The sequence below is a fragment of the Suillus discolor genome (genome assembly GCF_016758755.1).
Source record: "Suillus discolor strain FC423 chromosome Unknown F5147scaffold_39, whole genome shotgun sequence".
In the NCBI taxonomy this organism is placed as follows: Eukaryota; Fungi; Basidiomycota; class Agaricomycetes; order Boletales; family Suillaceae; genus Suillus; species Suillus discolor.
The window spans coordinates 283,808-308,433 of NW_024541286.1; the positions used below are offsets into that span (position 1 = coordinate 283,808).

Sequence of the window (24,626 nt, forward strand, 5' to 3'; positions counted from 1 at the left end):
GTTCAGCATTGATCCTTCTCAGGCTGCTAGATGACATCAAGCTCTATTGTAAAGTAGATTCGCACACTACCTTCCAATAACGACTGATTTGTGACATTACTCAGTTTCAAACTTGAGAGCCCGTGTTCTGATGACAGACGTCAGGCATTTCAATCCTTCTCAAACGTTGATGGGATCGCTACCCTTATTGAGACACTTATTTTCTGTTACTGTAGCGAAGGCCTGGATTTGCCAGAGGGGTCAAAGCCGAACGAATTATTTGGGAAGATTCACAAGTACGTCTCCTCTGTACTAGTTGCTAGGAAGCAAGTGCTTCAATTTTTTTTTAGCAGAAAGCCGCTTCCGAAATAGACCATGCACAGAAGCCCCTGACCTAGCGCAGGGGCAGAGGAAGATATCGTCTTCATCGCAGACCAGAAGATATGATTTACTAGTACGTTGTCCAACTTTGTTTCATCGCCACTCGGACTGTCAAGACATAACATGATTCTCATAACTTACTCGTACCTCCTGCTGGCACGCACGCTACTTTGGAGGCAATTTGACCGAAGTTTCATCAACCCGCAGCGCCTTGCATAACCCATCTCCGTGTACCTTCCCTTGTCACTCTTAAGGGAAGAAAAGAACGAGTTGTAGATCCGAGACGTTGCAAGCGGGGGAAAGAGAACATCACCTGACCGGAAATTGCGGAGAAACCGAGAGGAGCTGCGACATGAACTGTGTCAGCAGAAGGAGCATAGTGAAATGCTGGCCTCGAGGCAGCCCTACAAAATCAATGTACGGTAAGTCTTGGAGCCGATTACAGCACGTTGTTTGTGAGAAATATAATCGGAAGCAATGAACCGGCGCGCCAATAGGATATCATTGGACACCGACTTCCTGTGCTGACGCCCGACCTTCTGGAACATGATTATTCTCACGAGACCTGGTCGTCACAGCCCATCATACATTTGGTAACGCGTGTATAGCTGTGGCAGCTCACCGATGTGAATGACAATGATTTCAAAGCTCACCATTCAAATTCCACCCCGAAATAGGCTGATAACAGTCACAGAAGGCTCACCCTGAGTGGCAAGAGCGCATTTTTTGGGATGCTATGCGCTGTAGGCGACGGTGCCAATGGAGAGATACGATGCAACGGGGCTCGTGTCTGTTGCACATCAATGGTACCATCGTGTCAGAAGTAGTTGCGTTATTGAAGACGAACCCTTACCATTCGATGCAGGGTCCCATATTTGAGATAGCAAGGTATTCTCGACCATGCGAGAAGCTCGAGGCATTAATCGCATTTCTGAAGGAATCAGCTGTGCTTTAATTCCGACACTCGCGAGCGGCATAGCGGGTAGTGTACGTCGAGAGTGAAAAAATGGGAGTGCGTGATTGCGATTACATGACTAGACCTAGTGTCTCGTGTTCTCGCACCCATATCTGAACTGATGGAGAGGGAGGCAGAACCGCCAAACGACCGTTAGGTTTAACGTGCACTCGGGGGGGGATCACCGGCACCGAGGACAGGGGTATAAACTCTATTTGTATTTGAAAATTTTCTCAACCGCAAACTCCGAGGAGTAGTAGATAGCTAGTCCACTTCAGTGAGTACTTACACTTGTCTGAATGCACCGGCATCCGCTGTGTTCTGATCAAGGCTGTGACTCCTTCGACCCCTTGGATGTAAAGATGAGTGGTGCACCGGTGAGTCGTTGATGGCATGTCTTAGATTTTTCAATTCTGACGGCAGATAAAATGCATGGTTGATTACAGTCGCATGATAGAAATCAATGTACACAGGTGCAAGTTACATCTTCCTCAGCCACACTTAAGCCAAAGCTTTTCGTTCACAGCCAGTTCGTATGCGGTGCGAGCGTCCTCTAACAGGTTTTCGAGAAGCTTTTGGTCATTGGGCTTGAACATATCTTTCTCCTGGTCGCTCATCTGTAGCAAATCGTAGCAAGTGTCTCGGCTGCAAACTTTCTGGTCTCTCATTACACCCAAGACCTTTTCTCTCCATGTCGTCCATACTGGCGTATCATTTGGAATGAATTTGCGGATGATACCTTCTGGTTCGAAACCTAGTCTCTTCCACTCCGATTCTTCATAAACACCAGGAGGCTGGAGCATCAGGCATGCGAATACGGCGGCAGTTGTTCTCGTGCCAAGGCTGTAAGTCCGCATATGTTGCTCATTCAGATTGAGTGCTTCTAGGAGTAACTCTTCCTGGATATGCTCGTTGTCGATTGAGGACAAGTACAGGTTGTACGCCCACGAAGCTGCGAAAGAGGACAGGAACATGATTTGACCAAAGAATGTGCCCTGGGGGATCAAGAGCAGTTGCGCAAGGAGTTGTGCGACGAGCAGGAGCGAACACGATCCAATAGCAGCATACTCGTCCTTAACGGGTACGGCCTCATGGTTTGGACCTTGGTCTAAAGAAATGTTTCGAAAACCGTCCTCTGCATCGCCTCTGCGGTTTGATTTGGTCGACCCCGTTCCGTCTCTAAGAACGAAACGTTTCCTCTCTTCCTTCTTGCTCCTCATCTTAACCCAAGGCTCATAGCTTAGAGTGAACCTGCCTCTCGTAATGGTAGCGACGTCTTCCTCTTTCCCGAGCAGGAGGACGACATTATCGCCGTCCATCAGCATTCCGTCTCCGGGCGGAGCCGTAGGTGCTGACTTCACACCTTGCAGTTCTAAACTTGCGGACCCTATGACCAAGGAGGCCATGCCGTTTGAGATGATGCCAAGAAGGATCATCGAACAACAGAACCAGTCGTATGTCCATCCGCAAAGTGCGCATGTGGTGAAGCTGACGGCTATCGGTAGAATTGCAACGTATTTTTGACGCCCGTCATGAGGTTGGATCGTGCGTACTGGCGGTTTCTCTTTTGCCGTTGATTCCTCAAAAACGAGTTGTGTCTGGACAAGAGTCACGTTATTCCGCTTCGTGACCCTTCCCCCTACATGCACTCCTAACTCTTCCTTACATATCTGCATCATCAGATACGCAAGGTGGCCGGTGTGCTCCAGGATGGATCCGGATCTAGAGGCAACATACTTTGGGCCCTGCTTGCCATCAAGCTCGAAGAATTTTGCGGGGTCTTCATTAGGTCCGGGGAAAAGTCCGTCCCACAAACGCGAATTTGCGAGCATTCCGAACTTTTTGCCAACGTTCCAGCTGCCAGGTGAGTTGTACCATCCCATATATTTTCGGTACTTGTAAAGATGAATGGTTTGCATTGCAGAGATGGCTTCTTCACCCCCAAAGAACCCTGCGACCCCGGATACGTCGAGGTCAAAATGACCTGTTTGGATGTCAACGGGATGTTTGTAGGTCATGGTACATTTGTTTCGTTTCACAGAATACGGTCCACAACTGCTCTTTTAAGTGGCGCACATGATGGGGCGCATGGAGTCAGCACACTCGGAAGCAAATGAGCTCTAGCTATCCAGCACGTGTTCTCCCCGTGTGATATCCTCCACCTGTGAAGATTATGCTGCTAATCTCACAGTGATGCACTGGTTTATCGATCCCGATTTCAAAAGCAGTCCACGTGGGTATGTTTTTAGCGACACCTTTGCCAGTATGCAGTACTCGATCTCATCCGTAGTCATCAGTCCTTCATGGTCTGGGCGTATCGAGTTCACCACGTGTTGTGTTAATGTGATGTAGGGTTGCAGCATGCGACTTATGTAGGTCGGATAACTCGCTGTTGTCTTTGGTCTTATGTACTTGCTCCGGGTAACCTTCATACGCGTCCTGTGTCTTGAAGTAATAACACCAGGAGGGCCCTTTGATGATCTCCGAACCCCTCGCAGATCTTCTGAGCTAAGCTTGAACGACTTTTCTTCCTTGTTATTTTCCAATTGCTCCGCCACTTTGTCTCTCCATGCGTTCCATACCCTTGTGTCGTTCGAGATGAAATGTTGCAAGACTTTCTTCGGTTTGAAGTCGACAGATGGCGTTTGGATGCCGTTACTGAAGAACAAGCATGCAAAAACTGCCTGAACAGCTAGGCCAAATTTCAGTAGTCGTGGATCGTCAAGTGTTTTCCATAGGATATTGTCTTGTATTTTCTCCCGCTTCAACGACGACAAAAATGAATTATATGCCCATGAGGCTGCAACCGATGAGATGAACATGACCTGCCCGAATGTCGGTGCCTGATCAAGGGATGAAAAGGAGCTTGAGAAGAAACTGCGCAATGAGAAGCGAGCAGAATCTGATTCGTCTGTAGTACTTCTCGGCCGCTATGCATCCTCAGGACAAATTTATCTTTCGTTATCGAATTGACGCCTTTCTTTGCGCCTCGGACGATGACCACGTTGTTTCGCATCAGGAGTATCCCATCTGCAGGCGGCGTGTTTGGATAGGGTTCTTTCCTGTTCTTTCACGCCAGAAAGAAAGCAGAGCTGGCGTGATGACAAAGCAACTTGAAGATGTTCCGCCTGAAACTTTCTCCCAGGACCCAGCACGACTATATTGTCTAACTTAGACCATGTCGCTGCTTGTCCGATGTACTTAAAGTGAGGACGGAACCCAGCCCTCGAAAAGTTCGCTTGGTAGAGGCATGTGGTTTAGTTTGTTGACCCTGTTTGATTTCTTATCCCAAGTTGAACATGTTACGAGCCGCGTCCAAATTCCGCATCAGTGCATGGCGTATTGCATAGTTCAGTCGAGTTCATTTTGTTCGCTGAACAGCGCAGAGCTCGAAAATGTCCTCTATTACAAGCCAACTGGAACAAAGTCTAAGGTGACTTTAGGTGAGTGATTTTTAATTAATTTGGCGCGTACCGCCACTCATTTTGTCCAAAGTCTGACTCACAAAACATGTCTACCGCGGTGCGCTGGGTGTCCCTTAAATACAGCTCAGACGTATCTCAGTACGTTCTCGTAAGGCCTCCCCGGGCTCGATGCGGCAATCGTTGGCTGTTTGGTTTTCTTATTGTCAAGAGGGAACTTTGGGACACAGGGACCATTGCTTTTTAAACAAGTTCAGCCAGACGAAAATTTACCAGAGTCGCAACCATTCATCCATCCCCATGAATTCCCTTACGTTTGTCAAGGTATATCTCGGTCTTCACCTTTGTACTTTGGCATATGGAAAGGTGGTCGGAGGCTCGAAGAATACCATACCCCATCGGAGTGCATGTCGTTGGGAGGGTGCTGTTGTTAGGATTGTAGAGGGATCCAAAATCCTAGACGATCTGTCCAACGCCAAGTCGAGTGCATTTCCTGGAGGTGAAGCTTAAGTGATCACCGGGATGGTGGGTAGAACACCCAGTGCGTGTGCATGCTCATTTCAAGAGCCGTTCAACTGACACTCCTTATTCGTTTAGGCATTTCAATGAATAGTGCGTTATCGTTCCATGGCTAACTGTCTTGCCTACCTCACCTGTAACGACCCCATTCATTTTTTTGCAGTAGGACTGATAACTCTTGCACGTTATCTGTGATACATACACTCATGAGACTGAACAATATATCGATATTGTAGACGAACACAGGGACTGTAAGACTATTTATTGACCCCGTGGCGCTGCGCGAGACCCTTGACTTATATCCGTCGAACTGGCTGCTACCTCTTCACACATCAAAAGAATCCTTACAAAGGACACTCATCTATGTTCGCTGAATTACTGCAACTGACAATTTCATACCTCTGGGCTGCAGACAAACTTTAGCCAGCTCACTGTGAGCCGGAATTAAGCAGTGTGCGGGCTACAACGATTGTAACTAGCATCAAAATCACTCTTTTTCCTGCCCAACTTCTTGGTGATTGTATCAGCCTCTCACCCGAATCGCGTCAGCTAGCTTACGCATTCATTTTCTCAAAAGATGATCACAGGATTTATATTTGCAACATTCTATCTGACGGTGTACACAACATCGTTATATCTCCACTGTAGTCTTCCGAAAATTGCCTGTGATTGAGAACTGAAATCTAGGGTAGGGTTGTGGGGCACAAGGGGTGGTCCTGGAAGGAGGCTCCCCAGAGTCATCGAACACCGATCCGGCGAAGGGCTGCTCATGGCTATGTCAGACCAACCAGAGTTACTACTCTGCGGCAAGTGGCTGGAATCATGGGATGCGACAAGGAAACGCAGGTGCACGCTGTTCGCGATCACGAACAGCATGTACATGCGTTCTCGGCTGCTCAAGGTGATAAAGAGAATTCCCCTGGAAGAGATAACGCGAGAGAGAAATCACGCTTATCCCGAATGACCATTGGGTAGGAACTCGGTGGAGTCGCTTGAGTGCCCACTCGTCCTACCACAAATAGCTGATATTATAGTAATGAGCAGTAGTGAGGACTTGAGACTTTTACATTCACTTACCGGCGATGATGTAGAAGTGGAAGTCTAGGCACTCGGGGCTGGTTGGCGTCGTGTAGTCGAAGCATTTGAGCACGCAAATTCCTGACTACTCTCAGGGATTTGGGAGTCCAAATGAAGAGTCGCTAGAATGGTATATATGGGTTGCACTCATGAGTTTGATGACGATGATATGATTATTCAGACATTTTAAAGGTGCTTGGAAAATTCAAACATCGATGGATATAAGTATAAGCCGTAGTCCGAGTCACGGTTTGCAGTAACCATTATCAGTGACTCATTTTTTTCATCACTGGCATCAAACTTTTCACACGGCCCAACAGCGCCCACTCACCATGCTTCTTACTCCATCGAGCATAATTGTTTTGTTGGACGTGCAATTCTACTTGTGACAGTAGACTTTACCATGACTGCAACTATAATTACATCACTGACGGGTCTTAGCGTCGCCCTACAGTGATTTCTGCACCGTCGAGCATAACCAGGACTTTGGTCATTTCGTTCTGCACGCGGAGCCAACTGTAAAGTGCGGTAACACAGTCAGTCAAATCTACATCACTCCATTATGCATCAGCTTCGATGTCACCCACCTTGCCCACGGTGATTTCTCCAATGAGTGAGTCAGTTGCGTTCGCATGACTCCCCTTACTATGACTCACTTTGCCACGAGCAACGGACCTTCTTCCAGCAGACTTCGGGCAGCCTCGATGCCAGATCTTCAGATCAGTTATCTGAAGCTGATGTTTTTTCACTTCCGATTAAGATAACTTGCGCCGATGAAAAGTCACCGTGCTTCGCAGAGTCCAGAGAGGATGTTTTTTTTTCACTTCCGGTTCAAATAACTTGCGAGGATGTAGTGTTAGGATTGCGTAGGGTTGCGTTAGGATGATTGGAATAGCCAATAACATTATGTAATGGATGTAGTCGCTTCGGTGTTGCCCATATTACTGTCACACTTACAGCGACTTTCAAAACAATACTGAGCACACATGGATTGCCAGTGTCCAGCATCAATGGCGTGGTGTATGCCAAAGTACTACATATTACAGTGGCCAAGTTTGTTCATTTGTTGAACGCCTCTTCGACGAAAATCGCCTCTACTGGTAACTGCAAGCCAACTGAAACGAAGTCTAAGAAAACTTCAGGTGAGTGACTTCTTCATCTTTAATTCATTTGGCGCGTACTGCCACTCATTTTGTCCAAAGATCTCAGAGTCTAACTCACAAGAAACGTCTACCGCGGTGCAATGGGTGCCCTCTAAATACAGCTCAGACGTATCTCAGTACGTTCTCGTGAGGCCTCCCAGAACTCCGTGCGGCAACCGTCAGCTGTTTGGTTTTCCTCTTGTCAAGAGAGAACTTTGGGACATAGGGACCATTGCTTTCAAGCAATTTTGACTTTACCAGACGATCATCTCTTCATTGCCATGAATTCCCTTACATTTCTCGAGGTATATCTCGGTCTTCGCGTTTGTACTATGGCACGCGGAACGGTGGTTGGAGACTCGAAGAATATCTTACCGGTGTGTATGTCGTCATCGGGAAAGGTGCTGTCGTTAGTATTGTGGAGGGATACAGAACCAGAGGCATGTCCAACGCCAAGTCAAGTGCATTCCCTGGAGGTGAAGCTTGAGCGCTCACCGGGATGGTGGGTTGAAGTTCCAGTGCGTATGCATATTCATCTCGAGAACCGTTTAGTTGACATCCTTTATTTATTTATTTTTAGCAATTTTGATGAATAGTGCGCCATGATTCCATGACTGGTCGTATTACCTACCCACATGGGTATGTTGATGTTAGCGACACCTTTGCCGGTATGTACTCGATCTCATCTGTACTCGTCAGTTCTTCACGATCTAGGCGCATCCAGTTCACCGTGTATTGTCTTAATGGCATCTAGGGTTGCATAGCTTCTGAACAGGTGGTACGTACGTTACAACATGACTCTAAACAAAGGAGTCCGGTTGAGGTACTTGTTTCTCAGAGATGTGGCCATTGTCTTCGATCTTATGTACTTGCTCCTGGTAACCTCCATACGCGTCCTGTGCGTCTCGAAGCAATGACGTCAGGAGGGCCCTTTCATGTTCTCCGAACCCTCGTAAATCTTCTGAGCTAAGCTTGAACGACTTTTCTTCCTTGTTATTTTCCAACTGCTCCGCCACTTTGTCTCTCCATACATCCCATACCCTTGTGTCGTTTGATATGAACCGATGCAAGACTTTCTTTGGTTTGAAGTCGACAGATGGCCTTTGGATGCCGTTACTGAGGACTAAGCATGCAAAAACTGCCTGAGCAGCTCTACTTTTGAGGCCAAATTTCAATAGTCGTGGATTGCCAAGTGCTTTCCATAGGAGGTCGACTTGTATCTTCTCCTGCTCCAATGACGACAGAAATGAATTATATGCCCATGAGGCTGCAACCGATGAGATAAACATGATCTGCCCGAATGTCGATGCCTGAGGCATAAAAAGGAGCTGGAGAAGAAACTGCGCAAGGAGGAGAAGCGAGCAGAGTCCAATCCGTCGGTACTCTGGGCCGCCATGCATCCTCAGGACAAATTTGCCTTTCGTTATTGGGTTGATGTCTTTCTCCGCGCCTCGGACAATGACCACATTGTTTCGCATCAAGAGTATCCCGTCTGCAGGCGGCGTGCCTGGAGAAGGTTCTTTCACGCCAGCAAGAAAGTCGAGTTGAGCAGAGCCGATGACAAAGCAAGATGTCCCGCCTGAAATGACTCCCAGCAGGATGAGGGCGAAAGCTAGCCAATCTCCCGAAGCCGCGCAAAGCACGCACGTTGCGAGATTGATGGTAATGGGGATAGCGGCCAAGAGAGCATGGTGGACGCTCATCATTGGCGCCTGGTCCGTGTGCTTGAGTATCACATCTCCGACATCGAGGATGGTGACTGTTTGAGGTATAGTCTCCCGTCCTCCCAAATCTGCCACTTCCTCGACTTCTTTCGTCTTCTGCATCACGAGGTATGCCAGGTGGCCACAGGCCATATCCGTGCCTGACAAAACGCCCCAATAACGGGGGCCGGTCTTTCCATCCAGCCCAAATACTTCAGCTGGTGTTAAATTTGGACCGGGGAAAAGCCCATCCCAAAATCGCGAATTAGCAAGTTGCCCGAACTTTTTGGCAACAATGTAACTTCCTGGTGAATTATACCAGCCTAGCCAGCGCCTCCCGCGGTAGAGATGGACAGTTGCCATCGCTGAGATCGCTTCATCCCCACCGAAGAATCCAGCGACTCCCGACGTGTCGAGATTGAAGCTCGACTGGCTGATGGACACATTGAGGGTGGGCATCTAAACCTAACCATTAGTTGTAAAGTAACTCAACAATAGGGCTCATATCCTCAAGGTAGCCGAACGCAGGGACCTGGTGGGAATTTTCATTTCAGGGTCGAGACTTACTACTTCGGACGACTCCTCACGGCCTCATCGTGTAAGTAGAATGCATAGCAAATCTACAACTACAACAAATTATAATATCATACCCACGCAGCGCGCCAATGTCCAGCAACTACTAGTGAGGTGCCTGTCAGGTACAATCATACATCAACTAACCAAGCTCTCGGATATCCATCCCGCTCTAAATCAATCACTGGCAGTTAGACACCGTTAGACAGTGGGACATATCTAGGGACCGGCCTTTGGGGGGCTCCTTGTTCATCTGGATTACAAGGTACGCGACGTGAGTCCTTCTAGTTCTTTCCAATGATGGTGCCACACAGAGAAGTGATGTCTTTAGGACCCAAGTGCTTGTTTAGCCCGAGAACTTTTTATGGCTTTCCGTTAAGCCCGGAGAAAAGCGCGTTCCAGACCCGATGGTGCTCAGGCACTTGACGACGGCGAAGCTACGTATCAGCGGATAGTCAATATGGCTTGTACGGCTTCGTCTCCACCCAAGAATCGTGCGACGCCAGATACATCCAAGTTGAATTTGGTGTTGAGAAATAGTTGGTATGTAGTTACAGTATCGCTCGCTCACTCGAATGGTCTGCAAAACTGCATTTCGGATCTCTGCCGACTTGTGGATGACACGGAAGTTCTTTCCTCCTGTCTCACCGACGATTCTCGGATACCCTTTGTACTTGTCCAGGTTCGCGGCGATGTCTTTACATAGCTTCTTGAATATAAACGTGCTGCCTGTGAAGTGGAGCGCTGCAAAGTTAGGGTACGATATCGCCTTTGCAATGACTTCTGGAGGTGGCCCGGAACGAACTGGATGACGCCGGGTGGAACACCAGCCTCCGCGAGGATCTGATAGATCGAGTAGTTGGAATACGTGGCCGCTGGTGAAGGTTTCCATGCGACTGTGTTACCGACGATTGCGGCAACTAAGTTGTCTGGTTCAGAACATAATGATCAGGATAAAAATAGTGACTCGTACCACCTGGAAGGTTTCCACTGATCGCTGTGAAGTTGAATGGCGAAACTGCAAGAACAAATCCTTCCAGCGCACGATACTCGACGCGGCTATCCAATCATCAGAAGTAGCTTGATAGAAGGGGCATCGCACTTACTTCCATGATCCTGCTGCGTTCTGAGGAGGCTGTTGTGTGTAGAGCTCCTCGACATATTTGACGAAACGGAAGAAATCAGAAAGCTGCGAAAATTCCATCAATCGACTGCCATCAAGTTTACTCACCTCTGCGGCAGCATCGATCTCGTTCTTCCCTTGCCCAAACATAGTAGCTGCTACCAATTTGTAACGGTACTTGTTGCTAAGAAGCTCTGCGGCACGCAGGAAGATGGTGGAGCGATCGTTCCAAGGCATGGCCTCCCACTCAGCTTTGGCGGAAAGAGCACCATCGATCGCGCTGGCTACAGTCGATTAATCTGCCTCGTGGTATACGCAGAGATGATGAGCGTGATTGGAGGTATGGGCTGCTTGGCAAGTTTACCAGTTCTGATCTGAAATCTAAGTCATCAACGAATTGGCCAGTGGCACGTTGTACGGACCGGTGGGCCATTGACGATATAGGGAACCTCGAATGGAAGTTCGTGTTGCATCCGAGCAAGTGCAGCTGCGAGACCCTTGCGCTCTGCTGACCCCGCACCATAGGTTCGCTGCCGACATAATTCGGGATGAGAAGGAGTGACTCGTAAAGTTCACATAGACTCACCCTAAATTCGTTTTCGATTGCAGGGACTTGAATGTGGCGAGCTGTGGCGGCGGTGTAGACATTTTGGAGACAAAATCATTGACATAGGTAGATATGGAAGAGTTGCCCAGCACTTTAATTCATTTTCCTCACATCGAGGTTGCTCTCGCTACGATCTCTTTCAAGAACACATTCATCAGGAAATCCGAGATACACATTGCATTGCCTGTGATATTGACCAGCATGTAAACTCACTGCTGGTTGCCTGCAGGTCCTGCTTCTTCGGCATCCTCGAACGTCCTTGCTTCTAGTGCGGTGAGATATTTGATGTCGACGTCAGCCACGAAGCTGTCGGCAGGAGAGTTTATCCTAAGCCATCTTCAGCACGCCGTTATTCCTGTGCGGAGATTAAATAGCTCCTGCTTGTGAGTCAAGGGAGGCAGCATTCGAGGCGGAGTGCGCGTTGACATGTGTCATGCGAAGGCTGAGTGGTCTGCACGTTGGCTGGAAGATAACCTAGTACATTATCTGTTCTACTTGTCAGATTTGAGTTCAGAGTTGAATGGCGGTCATAGCTGGGTATGAGGTCCCCAACACTCGATCTGAATGATTTGAATGTGTATCTGATTGATTCCTAAAGGATGGTCATAACGGTATCTCAACACGCTCAGCGCTCAAGTATTGATATGGTTTTCCAAAAGCGCGATAAGGGTTCTTAGTCTAATTTTGTTGGGATGAAAACCAATAGAAAATCAATTTTGCGAGAAAAATATACCTACCGATGAGGTTTGAATTTGAAATTTTGACGGATGACATGGGGCAAAGGGTTGACGTTGATCGAGGACGCTCAGAACTTGGCAAGATTCTCGTGCCTGTCACAACAGTGACACACTCCTTCAGCGCTTCAGCCTCATGAATTTCGTTGCGCCCATACATACGTATGTGTTTACTTACCCGCACCCATGAATATCAAGCCTGTTACATCATGAATGATGCATGCTGAAGTTTCACCAGTGCTTGCACGAACCGCGTTCCATTAATATAACTCGAACGTGGCTGCCTTAAGGCTTGTGGTCAAAAGTATCTGGGTGCTTGTTATTTAAACACTGGTTGTACCGAGTACTCTTCCCTACCTCTAATTCTTGCATCCGTTTTCCTTAGGCTGATTCCAAATTTTGACTGTTGCCAATGACCGAAGACCACAGGCAGGAACCTCTTCCGGAGGCTTCTCAATCCAGAGAAGCAACTGTTGGCGAGAGCTCCGTACGTGCCCTCATTAGACCGCTGTCGACGAGCGCTAATGACGTTGTTGCTGCCTCCTACGTATCCTTAATCCAGAGCCAGCACCGTAGCGGCTGCGGTCTCCGTCAGGTCCTGCGGAAAGTTAAGAAGAATGTGACTAAAAAAGTTTCTGTACGTCGGCCTGAATGCTGAAGGAACTAGAATATAGCTGATATTTTACAGAAACGCTTCAAACGTTCCCGCCACCAAGTCCCCGTTGTACAGAACACGGATCATGAAAGTGTTTTGTCGAATCAGAATACTGAGGTAAGTAGTCATTGTTTTGATCTTGAACTTGTCTGAGGTCCACCAGCTTACATCGCGTCTGCATCCTTCCGATGGCGACAAGCCCGCCACATCTAAGAATCTCACTAGTTGTGGGAATCAAGGAGCATCCAGAGAACCTGCTTCGAAGGTATTTATGCCAAAGGATCTAGTTTTAATGTCTAAATTCTGTTGGTCGTGCAGGTCCTCGACGCCCCTCCTGGCGTGGAAGAAATTCCCGATCCCCAATCAGTTGATGCTGAACTTCAGGCTGCCCGTGAGGCCACAGAAAGTATGGCACTACTCGGGGGACGTGTCACTTCTTTTGTATCCAAAGCCGAGGATGGCCCAAAATATCTTGCTGCCGCAGACGATATCCCGACCACATATCTTTAACCACTCAAAATTTTTGACACTGTCATCGAGAATCTTGCGAACGTATGGGCCGCTCTTCTTGGTTGGAAGCGAGCTAATCAAATTGTATAGGTACATCCTTATGCAAAGATGGTGCTGGGCATGCTGTCCGCTGCATCCAAAGTACGTGTGGTTTTACCTTCCTGTTCAGCAGTTGTTGACTCCATGCAGATTATTCTCGCTCAAACAGAACGCGACCAATCGATGCAATCTCTTCTCGAGAAATTGGAACAAGTTTACCGTTTTATGTCACGCGAGGACACTCTTGGCCAGATTTCTTCCCAGCGCAGTATCGCTGGACGAATCGCCCAACAGACTCTAGATTGCGCGCGTTTCATCACAGACTACTCGAAGAAGAAGAGCTTTTGTAAGTCATCGAGTTGTTGCATTCCGCATATTGTGAATCTCAAATCATTATGACAGGGAAGAGGCTCAGGGAAAATGCTGTCTCAGAGGCGGATTATCTGATCGCCCGGTACAACAAGGCTTTAGATGAGCTTATGCAACAATTTCGGGACCAAGCCATTCGTGACATAGCCGATCTTGTCCGTTGCACTAGTAAGGATTCGGACGTGCTTCTGACTTCCGGTATACTCACAATACCTCTTCAGGTGACGAACTGGGCGACAAACTGGATCTCAGCGGGATGCCTTATGCAGCAGGCGCGGGACTAAATACCACGAAACTATGTCTACCAGGGACGCGCACAGACATTCTATCCCAGATCACTGAATGGATCTTTGGCAGTGGAGATACTGCTCAGCGGGTGCTGTGGCTATCTGGCCCTGCGGGCACGGGAAAATCAGTCATCGCTCACACGATAGCCAACTGGTTCAACGACTTGGGAGGGCTCGGTTCGTGTTTCTGCTTCGACCGGAACCAAACGGACAAACGTCATGAAAAAGTCTTCTCCACCATCGCTGGCGACCTCGCTGATCGTGATCCGGAGATGAGACGAACATTGGCGAATGCAATCGAGCATGCGAAGGCGCTGAAGAACACGACAGATATCGTCCAGCAGTGGCGCAAGCTGTTGATAGAACCACTGAAGAAGTCTTCTGGGTCGAGCGTGGGGCCTGCCTTGATCATGATTGAAGCGCTGGACGAGAGCGGGGAAGTCGAGACACGGCGCAACCCTCTCCGCATACTTGCGGGTACCCTGGAGGGCGAAGGTCTTCCCAAAATCACCGAACTCCCATCCAACTTTCGGATTCTCGTCACCTCTCGCGCGCTTCCTGATATCAATTCTGAATTCCAGAATGCTCCACATATCCAAGGGTTGTCTATGGACGACATCTCAGAAAAAGACTCGAAGAGAGACATACGTACATTTGTGTCTCACGAGCTGAAAAATATGTCTGGTCTCGGAGACAAAGAGTTCGCAGTCCTCGCTAACAGAGCTGGGGGACTATTCGAGTGGGTGCATCTTGCATGCAACTACATCCGAGACATCGCTACCGGCTCACCCGCAATTGATCGCCTCAACGATGTCGTGTCCCACAATGATGGAGAGCAGGAAAACTTGTTATATGGGATGTATAACTTCATTCTAGGACAAAACATGCGGAGGGAGAAACACATCACAGAAGCTGGTTACCAGCGAGCTCTAGCCAAGTTTCATTCCGTGATGGGACAAGTACTTGGCTCAGCCGAACCGCTCTCTTTAGATGCCCTGAATGCCATGCGGCGCCATTTTCCAGATGAAAGCGAGCATTACAAAGTGGAACTCGTGGTAGGAGACATGGGATCCCTGCTCAGCGGGACCACCAACTCATCTAGCGCCATATGACCCCTTCACGCATCCTTCCGCGAATTCCTGACAAACAAATCATCCAGCGGAGAGTTTTTTGTGGAGATGTCGAACTCGCAACGCGATCTTGCTTTTGCGTCACTCCGAGTGATGGAGCACGACCTTCGCTTCAATATGTGTGATTTAAAGTCTTCATACCTCCCCAATAGCGACGATACTGGGCTGCCGGATAGAGTCGCAACACGCATTCCGTCGCATCTATCGTATTCCTGTTGATTTTGGGCTACACACGTGCGAGCAACGGACTTTGACGCGGAGCTCACCAAGGAAATAGAATCATTCTTTGATAACGAGCGAATGCTCTTCTGGATCGAAGCACTCGGGCTTCTCAATGGACTCGGCAGCGCAGTTGCTGTGCTTCCACTCATTGCCCAGTGGCTGAAGTGACCTGGTGGTGTCAGGGGAAGTGCTTACACGCGAACACAGGGCCAATCCGGACATGCAAGCCTATTGTCCACTGCAACGGACGTGCAGAGATTCGTGCAGGTGTTTGGTGGGATGATTTTGCACAGCACACCACATCTGTATGTATCAGCGCTGCCATTTTGCCCCAGCAAGTCCATGATAGCTACAAAGTTTACTGGAAGGTTTCCGAAGACTCTTCGTCTGATGCGTGGTCGACTTGTGAACTGGACCGCTATTCAGACCGTGATCAGTGGGCATACCTTTCCGGTTTCGTCAGTCTCGTTCTTGCCCGATTGCACTCGCATCGTGTCTGGTTCTTGGGATTGCACTGTCTGGGTGTGGGATGCAGCAACGGGGCTGCCATTGGGTGAGCCCTTCCGAGGGCACACTGATTCAGTTTGGTCAGTCTCGTTCTCGCCCGATGGCACTCGCATCGTGTCTGGTTCAAGGGATGACACTGTCCGGGTGTGGGATGCAGCCACGGGGCTGCCATTGGGTGAGCCCTTCCGAGGGCACACTGAATCGGTTAAGTCAGTCTCGTTCTTGCCTGATGGCACTCGCATTGTGTCTGGTTCTTGGGATTCCACTGTCCGGGTGTGGGATGCAGCCACGGGGCTGCCATTGGGTGAGCCCTTCCGAGGGCACACTGAATCGGTTTACTCAGTCTCGTTCTCGCCCAATGGCACTCGCATCGTGTCTGGTTCCTCGGGTTCCACTGTCCGGGTGTGGGATGCAGCAACGGGGCTGCCATTGGGTGAGCCCTTCCAAGGGCACACTGACTCAGTTTGGTCAGTCTCGTTCTCGCCTGATGGCACTCGCATCGTGTCTGGTTCTTGGGATCACACTGTCCAGGTGTGGGATGCAGCAACAAGGCTGCCATTGGGTGAGCCCTTCCCAGGGCACACTGAACCGGTCGAGTCAGTCTCATCCTCACCCAATGGCACTCGCTTCGTGTCTGGTTCAGAAGATTCCACTGTCCGCCTGTGGAATGCAGCAACGGAACAGCAATTTCAGGAGCACACTGAAATCCACTCCTCTACATTCCCTTTGGATAGACGTCCCACCACACCTTGCAAACGGGAGACTATGATGTCAACTGATACTCTGAACAATCCCACCATTTGCTTCGCATCAAGCTTGGAACATACACTCCAAAACTCTGCTGAGCTACTCGAGGACACCTCACCTCTTCATCCAACCCCTGCCATGCCGGCAGACGATGGATGGATGGTAGGAGCCTATGGTTGATTGCTTTTCTGGGTACCCCCCGCTTCCCGAAAACAGCCATTTTATAATCCTAGGACTGTATTCGTGTCCGGTGGGCTGGAGATTGATTTGAGTCGCGTGGCTCATGGAGAAGACTGGTCGAATTGCCGAGATGTGTGAGTTTTTAGCCTTGACTGTCCCTTGTAGTTGCTAAATCAATACTTCTAGCGCTACTCGCAAATGATTCAGTCGTAGTACTAGTACTACCAAGTTTCCAGTTTTATTCCATGTCGATCCTGTATCTGCTATCGAGCTTGAATTTGAAGTTGTCCGCTATCATCGTGATTGCTGAGTGAACGCTTCGGCAAGAGCACAACACAAGGCTCCCAAATCCAGTGCACGTTTTAAGTACCGGAGAGTAACGAAAGCACAAGGAGGCGAGGTGGCGATGATTTCCTGCTCTAGTGCTCTTACCTGTTGCTCAGGATACTTTACAATTCGCCCTCGACATCGAACACATGTAACAACATGATTATTTGATGAATACAACTTGGATGACTAGCGTTGTTTTCGTGATTCTACTAATTATTTCAAATCAAATTTGACGGGTATTGGAAGTCCTCCTTTATGCTTCTGGCCGAAACGAACCGGTAGAAGATGCTGATATTCCCAGCTTTGTCGTTGGTCCCACTCGCTCGTCCTCCTCCAAAGGCACATAGTACAGTAACTTATACCCGTCTGAGACGGACAGCCGAGGGTGACAATGTACCAATAGAGACGGGCCAGCCCATGTGGGCCCATGACAATAATTGTACCATGCAAGACGAGTGGGCCGGTGATGTTGTGTACCTGATGCAACCGGATGGGCCGGTGGTATATAGTATAGAAGGTAGTATAGGAATGTACTATATAATAGATTATGAATAGTAGTGAATCTAGTGTGCTATGGAGACGACATCAGCAAATCTACACTTCACTTAACCGAGCTTGAAAATGTAAAAATTGTGTTAAGTCAGCTAAGATGACATCAAGTTACTTCGTTTTTACTTGACACTACTTAGGCATCTGACTGAGAAAAAATTGCAAGATAATCAAGTAATTTAAGTAACCAAGTTCAAATAATGCGCTCAAGATGCTATTTTGAAGGAATGATGATCTGCGAATTTGTTAACATAGAACGCACAGTAAATATCTAGAGTCTCGTGGAATGTAGCTTTCTCTGGGACAAATTCATTGCCAAAGATGGGCAGCAAGTGAGCTGCACGAACGATTGTGTCGATATGAATGATTGAGAGCTCCCGAGTGTCCAGCTGATCGGGCTCATCAGAGATTAGCTTAAACCAGTGTACCAGAGCGCACGGAAAAGTCTTCAAATCACCGCCATAACCGTGACGAAAGGAAAAGAAACATAACACACGGGCAACCTCCATACCGTGTATTCCACCCTCGCTTCGGGTGTTCACAAATATGGTGTCATAGCATCCTGGCCCTCCACGCCACGAAGGGACGGAACGAATATGTTCGCGTCGCATTCCCCCAATACCACTTGGATCACTTGGTGCAAAAAAAGTAGCTGCTGCCGAGCCAAAAACCTTGATGCGGCCTTCAAATCTGGGGCAAGCACTGAGTGGGACAGTATCGGACGTATGATCGTCGTCTGCGAGGAGTTGGTCATAGAGAAAAAGGCGGACCAGTTGAGGCAAGTTTGATACGTCGAGTTCTTTAGCCAGTGCACGAATGGTGTACGGTCGTCTGTGTTCTTTTGTTGGGTCAGATAATGGTATATGTAACAGAAAAGACAATGCACGAGGCATGCATGCCAGTTTCACATCACATTGCGCTCGGGCTCCCTCTACTGCACCATCGTCTTCCTTGTCACCATCATCCACCTCACCACCATCGTCCGCCTCGCCACCATCATCCGCCTCACCACCATCGTCCACCTCGCCACCATCATCCACCTCGCCACCACCGTCCGCCTCGCCACCATCATCCACCTCGCCACCATCGTCCACCTCGCCACCATCACCTGCCTCACCACCGTCCTTCATATTTCCATTGTCCTGCGATGGGTGTTGTGGGCCGATATCTAGTACACAAGTTTTTATTCAGTATGCATTAGTATACAACAGAAACATACATACCAGGATGTGGACCTAACATTCCACATGCTATGAAGTCGGTACGTGCAGCAGCGAGTTTATTGAGGCGCTGGTTTGTGAGCAACATCTGTCCAAGTGCGTTGAATTTGCTTGATCGTCGCCATGGTTCTTTCACAGCCTTGATGTGTTTTGACTCTGTAATGGATGAACACACACCATTTGGCGCACCGAACATGTGGATAAGTGTAACATAGTGCACCAGGGAATGCTGACGTGGTAATGAGAATCCGTCAAAACGAACGCCAGTCTCTTGAAAATTTTTGTGATAATGATGAAACCAGTCAAGGGCCTCCTCGATTTCCTTGAGCGTGTCCTCTGTAATAATATCCTGTCGTATGAGGTAGCATAATTCAAGGAAGGCACGAAAACACCGGACAACATCATCGGGCACGTGTCCCTCAATCGCAGGTAAATAGACCTTCATCAAGGCCTTCAAATCGTTACCAGTCCATTGAGTAAAACCACGGCCTTGAGGAAACCTGCGAAGGCCTGCGAATGATGGCGCTGCAGCGATTCTGGAGGAACAAATCTGTGGATTAGTAAGGGTCACCAGAGAGATATCACGAGCATACCTTCTGTCTATGTCATCCATCACCACCTTGGCGCGAGTCTTTCCATGTATGCGTTCCAAGTACTTCTCAACCCAGGTGACAAGGTGGTCTTTGAAGGTACCTTTGATAAGTTGATGCAGGATATCGGGGGACAGAAGTTCATGGATGTCGGCGCATGGATAATCATTCGTAAATGGCTACTGTTGTTAGAAAGCTTGAAGCAATTAAAATGAAATGAGGCTTACCATGACGTCAGCATCAACGCCCCACTGACACCACAGAGTATTGAAGTCAACATTATCACAAAGGACGTCCGTGACTACTCGAGCACGAAGTTGGGCATCTTTGCCATCTAGATCTGTTGGAAAAGCAAGACATCTTGAGAATACATTAGATTTAGACAAGTTCACACAAAAAGATTACTTACTTAGCACACCAATTTGACACGATACAAGAAAGTACGACCTGTTCTGGATAATCCGCGATGTATGGTCCTAAGCCATAGATGACACGTCGAAAGTGACCATCCCCAAAGCGCACGACCTCAGGAACAGTCATGAAGGTCTTGAAAGAGCGCAGTATTCGTGAGAGAGATGAATGAAACAATTGTTTCTTAAATTTTCTAAAATGCGCATCTTCGGAATATTTTTTTACAGCTGTAGAATCTTTGTACAGCAGGTGCCATAAAAATGAAATTATTACATACTTTTTGGTATGGCTAAAAAGCCAACGACAGCGACAGCATTACGATGAGCATGCCGAACACTATTGTGTACATTGCCAATTGAGGCATAGAGGGAATAATAGTCGTTTTGCCTGGTTGCAACTGAGACCGTTGTCTTGTCGCTTCCAAGAAGAACGGGCACGAAGGTCGAGCCATGCGTTGCTGGATCTTTGGCTATTTCATCCTGAGATTAATTTAGATTAGCTTCATGTCAAGTATTGAGATGTAGTAAAGAACTTACAGCTTGATTCCATGCCCAGTCTCCTGACATCACATTGCGCCACTGCCATTTTGCGTCATCTCCCTCTCCCTTCCACTCATGATAAGGCGTGTACTCCATCTCATCCTTGAAGTCTGGATTCACAAGCATGTTGCGGACCACGGCATGGGGATCTCGAAACCATGCAGTGTAAGGAGTATCCATCCATGGTGCGTGAGTCTCAGAATCATTAGGATCCGAGCCTTTCCCATCGAACTTCATTGTGAAGCTCTCCCATGCCACTTCTCCAAGGGGTATCGCGTCGATGGTTGAATATAAGTCTTTGTGATCAGCGAATGGTGGGATGTCTCCGTGATGCGCAAGGGTTCTTCCCCATAGGTACATAAGCTTGTCGATATCACCGCCGGACATTTGATTTTGAGTATATAAAAATTCCGCGGTTTCGAACTCTGTGCGATCGTGGAATGGTGTCCAGTCACCATGCTCTCTTGTCGTGAATGGAGGTGGCGGAGTATCTGGGTCAAGGAACTGACCATGTTCATCACAGATTTTTCCTGTATCAATAGAAAATAAGAAACATGTCAGTGATAGAATAGTCAGATGCGCACCGTTGAGCTCCAAGTGATAATCTCGGTAGGTCTCTTTAGGATTTAGGACCGGAGTTGGTGGAATATTTGAGTTTTCAGCCTCAATGTCCCAATCTCCAGCCTCGATGTCCCAATCTCCAGCCTCGATGTCTGCTTCACCAGCCTCAAGGTTGAATTCTCCCGCCTCGAGGCCTGATTCTTCTGCCTTGAGGCCTTCATCTTGCGCCTCGAGGCCTTCTCCCACCTCAAGGTTTGGTTCTCCAGCCCGAACAGAATGTTCTTGGGCTCTTGGTTCATTCGGGATGTCGAAAGAATAGTTGTGCATGGCATGTTGATGTTGTGTGAGTCCAGATCTGTTTTTGAAAGAACGCGCACAGCCAGCATGAGGACAGGAAATCAGATTAGCCTGAAATACTTTGCGTGAATGAAGACTTCTCCGAGACTGGCGACGAGGGCGCGTGTTTGACATTGTGATAAAATGAGTTAATGATGAAATTATTGCGAGGGATTGAGTTGTAATAGTGTGTAGCGAAAACAAAATGTACACGTAAAATAACCTTCAACAACTCTAAGCTTCAGCGAGTTGACCTCATTGCCACATCTTCACATCCACCTTGTTTGAGTCTTGCTGGTCATGGTTCACACATGTCCAACCAATGCATCGAAGAGGCCTGCTCAGGTGGTTCTAGATGCCAAGCAGAAGAGGTGCACTACAGCTCAGCTCAAAGAGGATAAGGCGCGCGCAGAGAAGGAACGAGACGAACAAGATGAGAAGACAAGACAAGCCATTACTCAAGTGGCTGCTGCTCAGAAGAAAGCTGCCATCCAGCAGAAGAACACAGTCTCAACAAAGAAGCCACGACCGTGCCTAGTTGGGAAAGGTGCTACGACAACAGCATCTTCCTCTCACGCTCAGGCTGTTGCAGATGATGATGATGATAAAGATAATGACTCTCAAGTTCTTGGACGGAGAAAACGTATCCAGAGGACTGATCACCGCGATGCTGTTAATGCAGTCCGAATTGCCATGCAGCCATCCCATCCACGTGCATCAGACGCCACTGGGAATGGAAACAAGCTGACGTGGGTGCTTTTTTTTTAACTGTTCACCATGCTTTTACTGACTGAAACGACGTTATTCTATTGGAATCTGCTCCATGAATTTACTAGCGACATCAAAAAAATAGCTGTGGTTTCAGGTTGGGCTCAACGAGTCAATACGAAGCTCGAGTCTGGATTCAAGGTGCCATTGCACTTAGAAAGTGCCTCTTCTCTTTCTCATCCGACAGGATCTGCACTCTCTCGAGTCACTCATGCAACAACCAATGCAACCACTACTGCTACAGCTCCTCCTGCAACACCTGAGGGCTCCATGTTTAACGATGATGTTGAAGCTGAAGAGCGCACACCAGATGAAGCTGATGGACCCGAGCGCTTGGTGGCGTATACCCTTGCAAACATGGGTAAAACGATGCGCAATCAGAAATTGATGGTAGCTAAGTTTTTGTATAGTTTCAAATTTCTTTAAATATTGATATTTATTTAGGACGTGATTGAAGTCCAAGATATTCCCCAACCTCTAACACCACCAGTTCCTTCGCAATTAAGACTCCTTCAATATGGATCGGGTAACACCCGTCCCCATATTACCCGATCTGAACCAAAGGACATCGCCGTGGACTTGGAGGGCCAGGAAGATGCTATTGTATTTGTAGACAATGATGATGATGATTCTGGTGTCGAACACCATGGTGCTAGCGCTGCCATGAGGAACATGGGTGGGAATAAGCGAGTCACAGCATCAGTAAGTCGCATCAACTTATATAAGACTTCACTGATACAAATTCATATTCAAGGCCAGCGTGGAAATCGTGGATAATGCTCCTCCGTCCAAGCGTATCAAACGAGAGGCAGAAAGTGAGGTGGCAGTTGGAGAGCCCTCAAAGGCAAAATACAAGAACAGTGACCTTCCTCCTGGTTGCTTGGACAGAAATTTATGGCGCGGAGTTTTCATCCCTACAGTAGCACATGCAGCAGGTGGCGAGAATGTCCACCCTTGGTTGATCGAGGATGACACACTCATCCTGATTCTGACAAAGATGTGGAACATCGTTTATGCAGACAATCCATCACTGAAGAACTACAAGATCGTCCTTGGTGGTGCCGTCTATCATGTGGTACATTGACAGTATCTTCAATTTACAAGCCAACACTTACTTGACAAATGGTAGGCTAAACAATGCCTCAGTGAATGGCGTGGAGGGTTTGGATCTGCTGCTGTCATGATCATTACAAGTCTCATGGCTTCTGATTCTACTTATGAAACTGACCAAGAGCACATCGACTTTGCCAAGTTCTGGCTTGAAGATAACCGTTTCCTTTTCTCAGACATTAGTTCTGATGATCCAGAGGTTTGTGTTGTTTTTTTACATCACCTCATGCTAACACAGTTCTATCATTTAGGCATGGACGGGGATGTGGCAGTCTACATTTGTGTTGCAGACGTTTGCTGCACATCTCAACTATACCCAAGGCCGGGTGGAAGTTCCAGCACTCAACAGTGAAAACGACATTATGCGGGCATCACTTGCTTTGGCGGCAGGGGCGGTAACTATCCTACATTTACTATGTTCCACTTTTTCTTACTCATCTTAAATTTTTGACAGGTAAAACGCGCTCTGTACCTCCTTTCGGTAGGAGCAATGAGTTTCACTATCACGACGGCTACTGGGAAGGGAAAGAAGAAGGCTACTACTATATGCAAGGGTAAGGCATTGGCTGTCAATGGAGACATCTGGGAAGCTGTTATTGGGGAGAATGAGAGCTTTTCTGAGCCGCTTTGGGGTTACGATACGTGCATGCTCTTGCAAGCGATTAAGAACGTTCCCTCTACAGCCATGCAGGGCATTGTTCAGCAAGCACAGCAATACATGAAAGCTTCCTCTCGTGGAGGACGGTCCAAGGGAGCTGACGAGCCTGAGGAAGAGATTGATGAGGAATATGTCAATTTACTTGCCTTCCGCTAAAGGTAAGTTCACTTCACTGCATGCATTAACTGTTGTCATTCACTCATCATCCTGATTTCCAGATCACTGTTTCCTGGATGTTCACCGGTGCACTTACATTTCTCGCCCATTTGGTTGCATTCTCGCAAGCTTATGATGATTTGATATCATTGCTGCATGCTTCTGTGCTATTTTCTCCCATCTCGTTGATCATTCCAGTGCTGCATGCTTTTGTGTTATTTTCTCTCATCTCGTTAATCGTCTCAGTTGAGCCTGCTACTTGTTTTCACTGCTACCACACTTTTCATTCTGCTTGGCATGTTTTTGACTTGTTTCTGACTTCATACTTACTCGTGTCTTGTTACGCACTTACGAGCGGTTTCAAGTTGGACAATTTTGACATTTGTTTTGCAAAGCACGTTAAGACAAATTTAAGCTCAAACATAAGAAAATGGATCTAATTTTTTTAAGTGCAGTGTTCTTACTGGTTCTGGACTTGAATTGGACTTTTTCACACTTTCGGCGACTCTGGCCTCATTTAAGGGAACATTAAGTAAT

General features: G+C 47.9%; 6 protein-coding genes across 6 annotated transcripts; 2 read left to right on the forward strand and 4 right to left on the reverse strand.

Moving 5' to 3' along the window:
* Positions 1–1,806: 1,806 nt before the first annotated feature.
* Positions 1,807–3,527, reverse strand: F5147DRAFT_806097 (uncharacterized protein; the record flags this gene model as incomplete). The annotated part of the gene is made up of 1 exon (XM_041443363.1): positions 1,807–3,527. Exon 1 carries the CDS (start codon positions 3,331–3,333, stop codon positions 1,807–1,809), a length of 1,527 nt encoding a protein of 508 aa, XP_041291150.1. The 5' UTR covers positions 3,334–3,527.
* Positions 3,528–8,270: 4,743 nt separating this feature from the next.
* Positions 8,271–9,697, reverse strand: F5147DRAFT_703193 (uncharacterized protein). Its single transcript, XM_041437839.1, has one exon. It carries the CDS (start codon positions 9,635–9,637, stop codon positions 8,276–8,278), a length of 1,362 nt encoding a protein of 453 aa, XP_041291151.1. The 5' UTR covers positions 9,638–9,697; the 3' UTR covers positions 8,271–8,275.
* A 56-nt stretch (positions 9,698–9,753) lies between these two features.
* Positions 9,754–10,995, reverse strand: F5147DRAFT_703196 (Aldehyde/histidinol dehydrogenase). The gene is made up of 4 exons (XM_041437840.1): positions 10,858–10,995; positions 10,725–10,810; positions 10,553–10,671; positions 9,754–10,520 (listed from the first exon to the last, which is right to left on the reverse strand). Exons 1-4 carry the CDS (start codon positions 10,953–10,955, stop codon positions 10,098–10,100), a joined length of 726 nt encoding a protein of 241 aa, XP_041291152.1. The 5' UTR covers positions 10,956–10,995; the 3' UTR covers positions 9,754–10,097.
* A 1,632-nt stretch (positions 10,996–12,627) lies between these two features.
* F5147DRAFT_775421 (uncharacterized protein) lies at positions 12,628–13,380 on the forward strand (the record flags this gene model as incomplete). Its single annotated transcript, XM_041441722.1, has 5 exons — positions 12,628–12,702; positions 12,778–12,852; positions 12,904–12,987; positions 13,034–13,135; positions 13,189–13,380. 5 exons carry the CDS (start codon positions 12,628–12,630, stop codon positions 13,378–13,380), a joined length of 528 nt encoding a protein of 175 aa, XP_041291153.1.
* Positions 13,381–17,946: 4,566 nt separating this feature from the next.
* F5147DRAFT_806108 (uncharacterized protein) lies at positions 17,947–21,388 on the reverse strand (the record flags this gene model as incomplete). Its single annotated transcript, XM_041443364.1, has 8 exons — positions 17,947–18,908; positions 18,964–19,496; positions 19,554–19,729; positions 19,778–19,910; positions 19,960–20,188; positions 20,239–20,440; positions 20,498–21,030; positions 21,085–21,388. 8 exons carry the CDS (start codon positions 21,386–21,388, stop codon positions 17,947–17,949), a joined length of 3,072 nt encoding a protein of 1,023 aa, XP_041291154.1.
* Positions 21,389–21,697: 309 nt separating this feature from the next.
* Positions 21,698–24,089, forward strand: F5147DRAFT_775425 (uncharacterized protein; the record flags this gene model as incomplete). Its single annotated transcript, XM_041441723.1, has 7 exons — positions 21,698–22,146; positions 22,234–22,555; positions 22,610–22,867; positions 22,920–23,240; positions 23,295–23,474; positions 23,527–23,670; positions 23,730–24,089. 7 exons carry the CDS (start codon positions 21,698–21,700, stop codon positions 24,087–24,089), a joined length of 2,034 nt encoding a protein of 677 aa, XP_041291155.1.
* Positions 24,090–24,626: the final 537 nt, after the last annotated feature.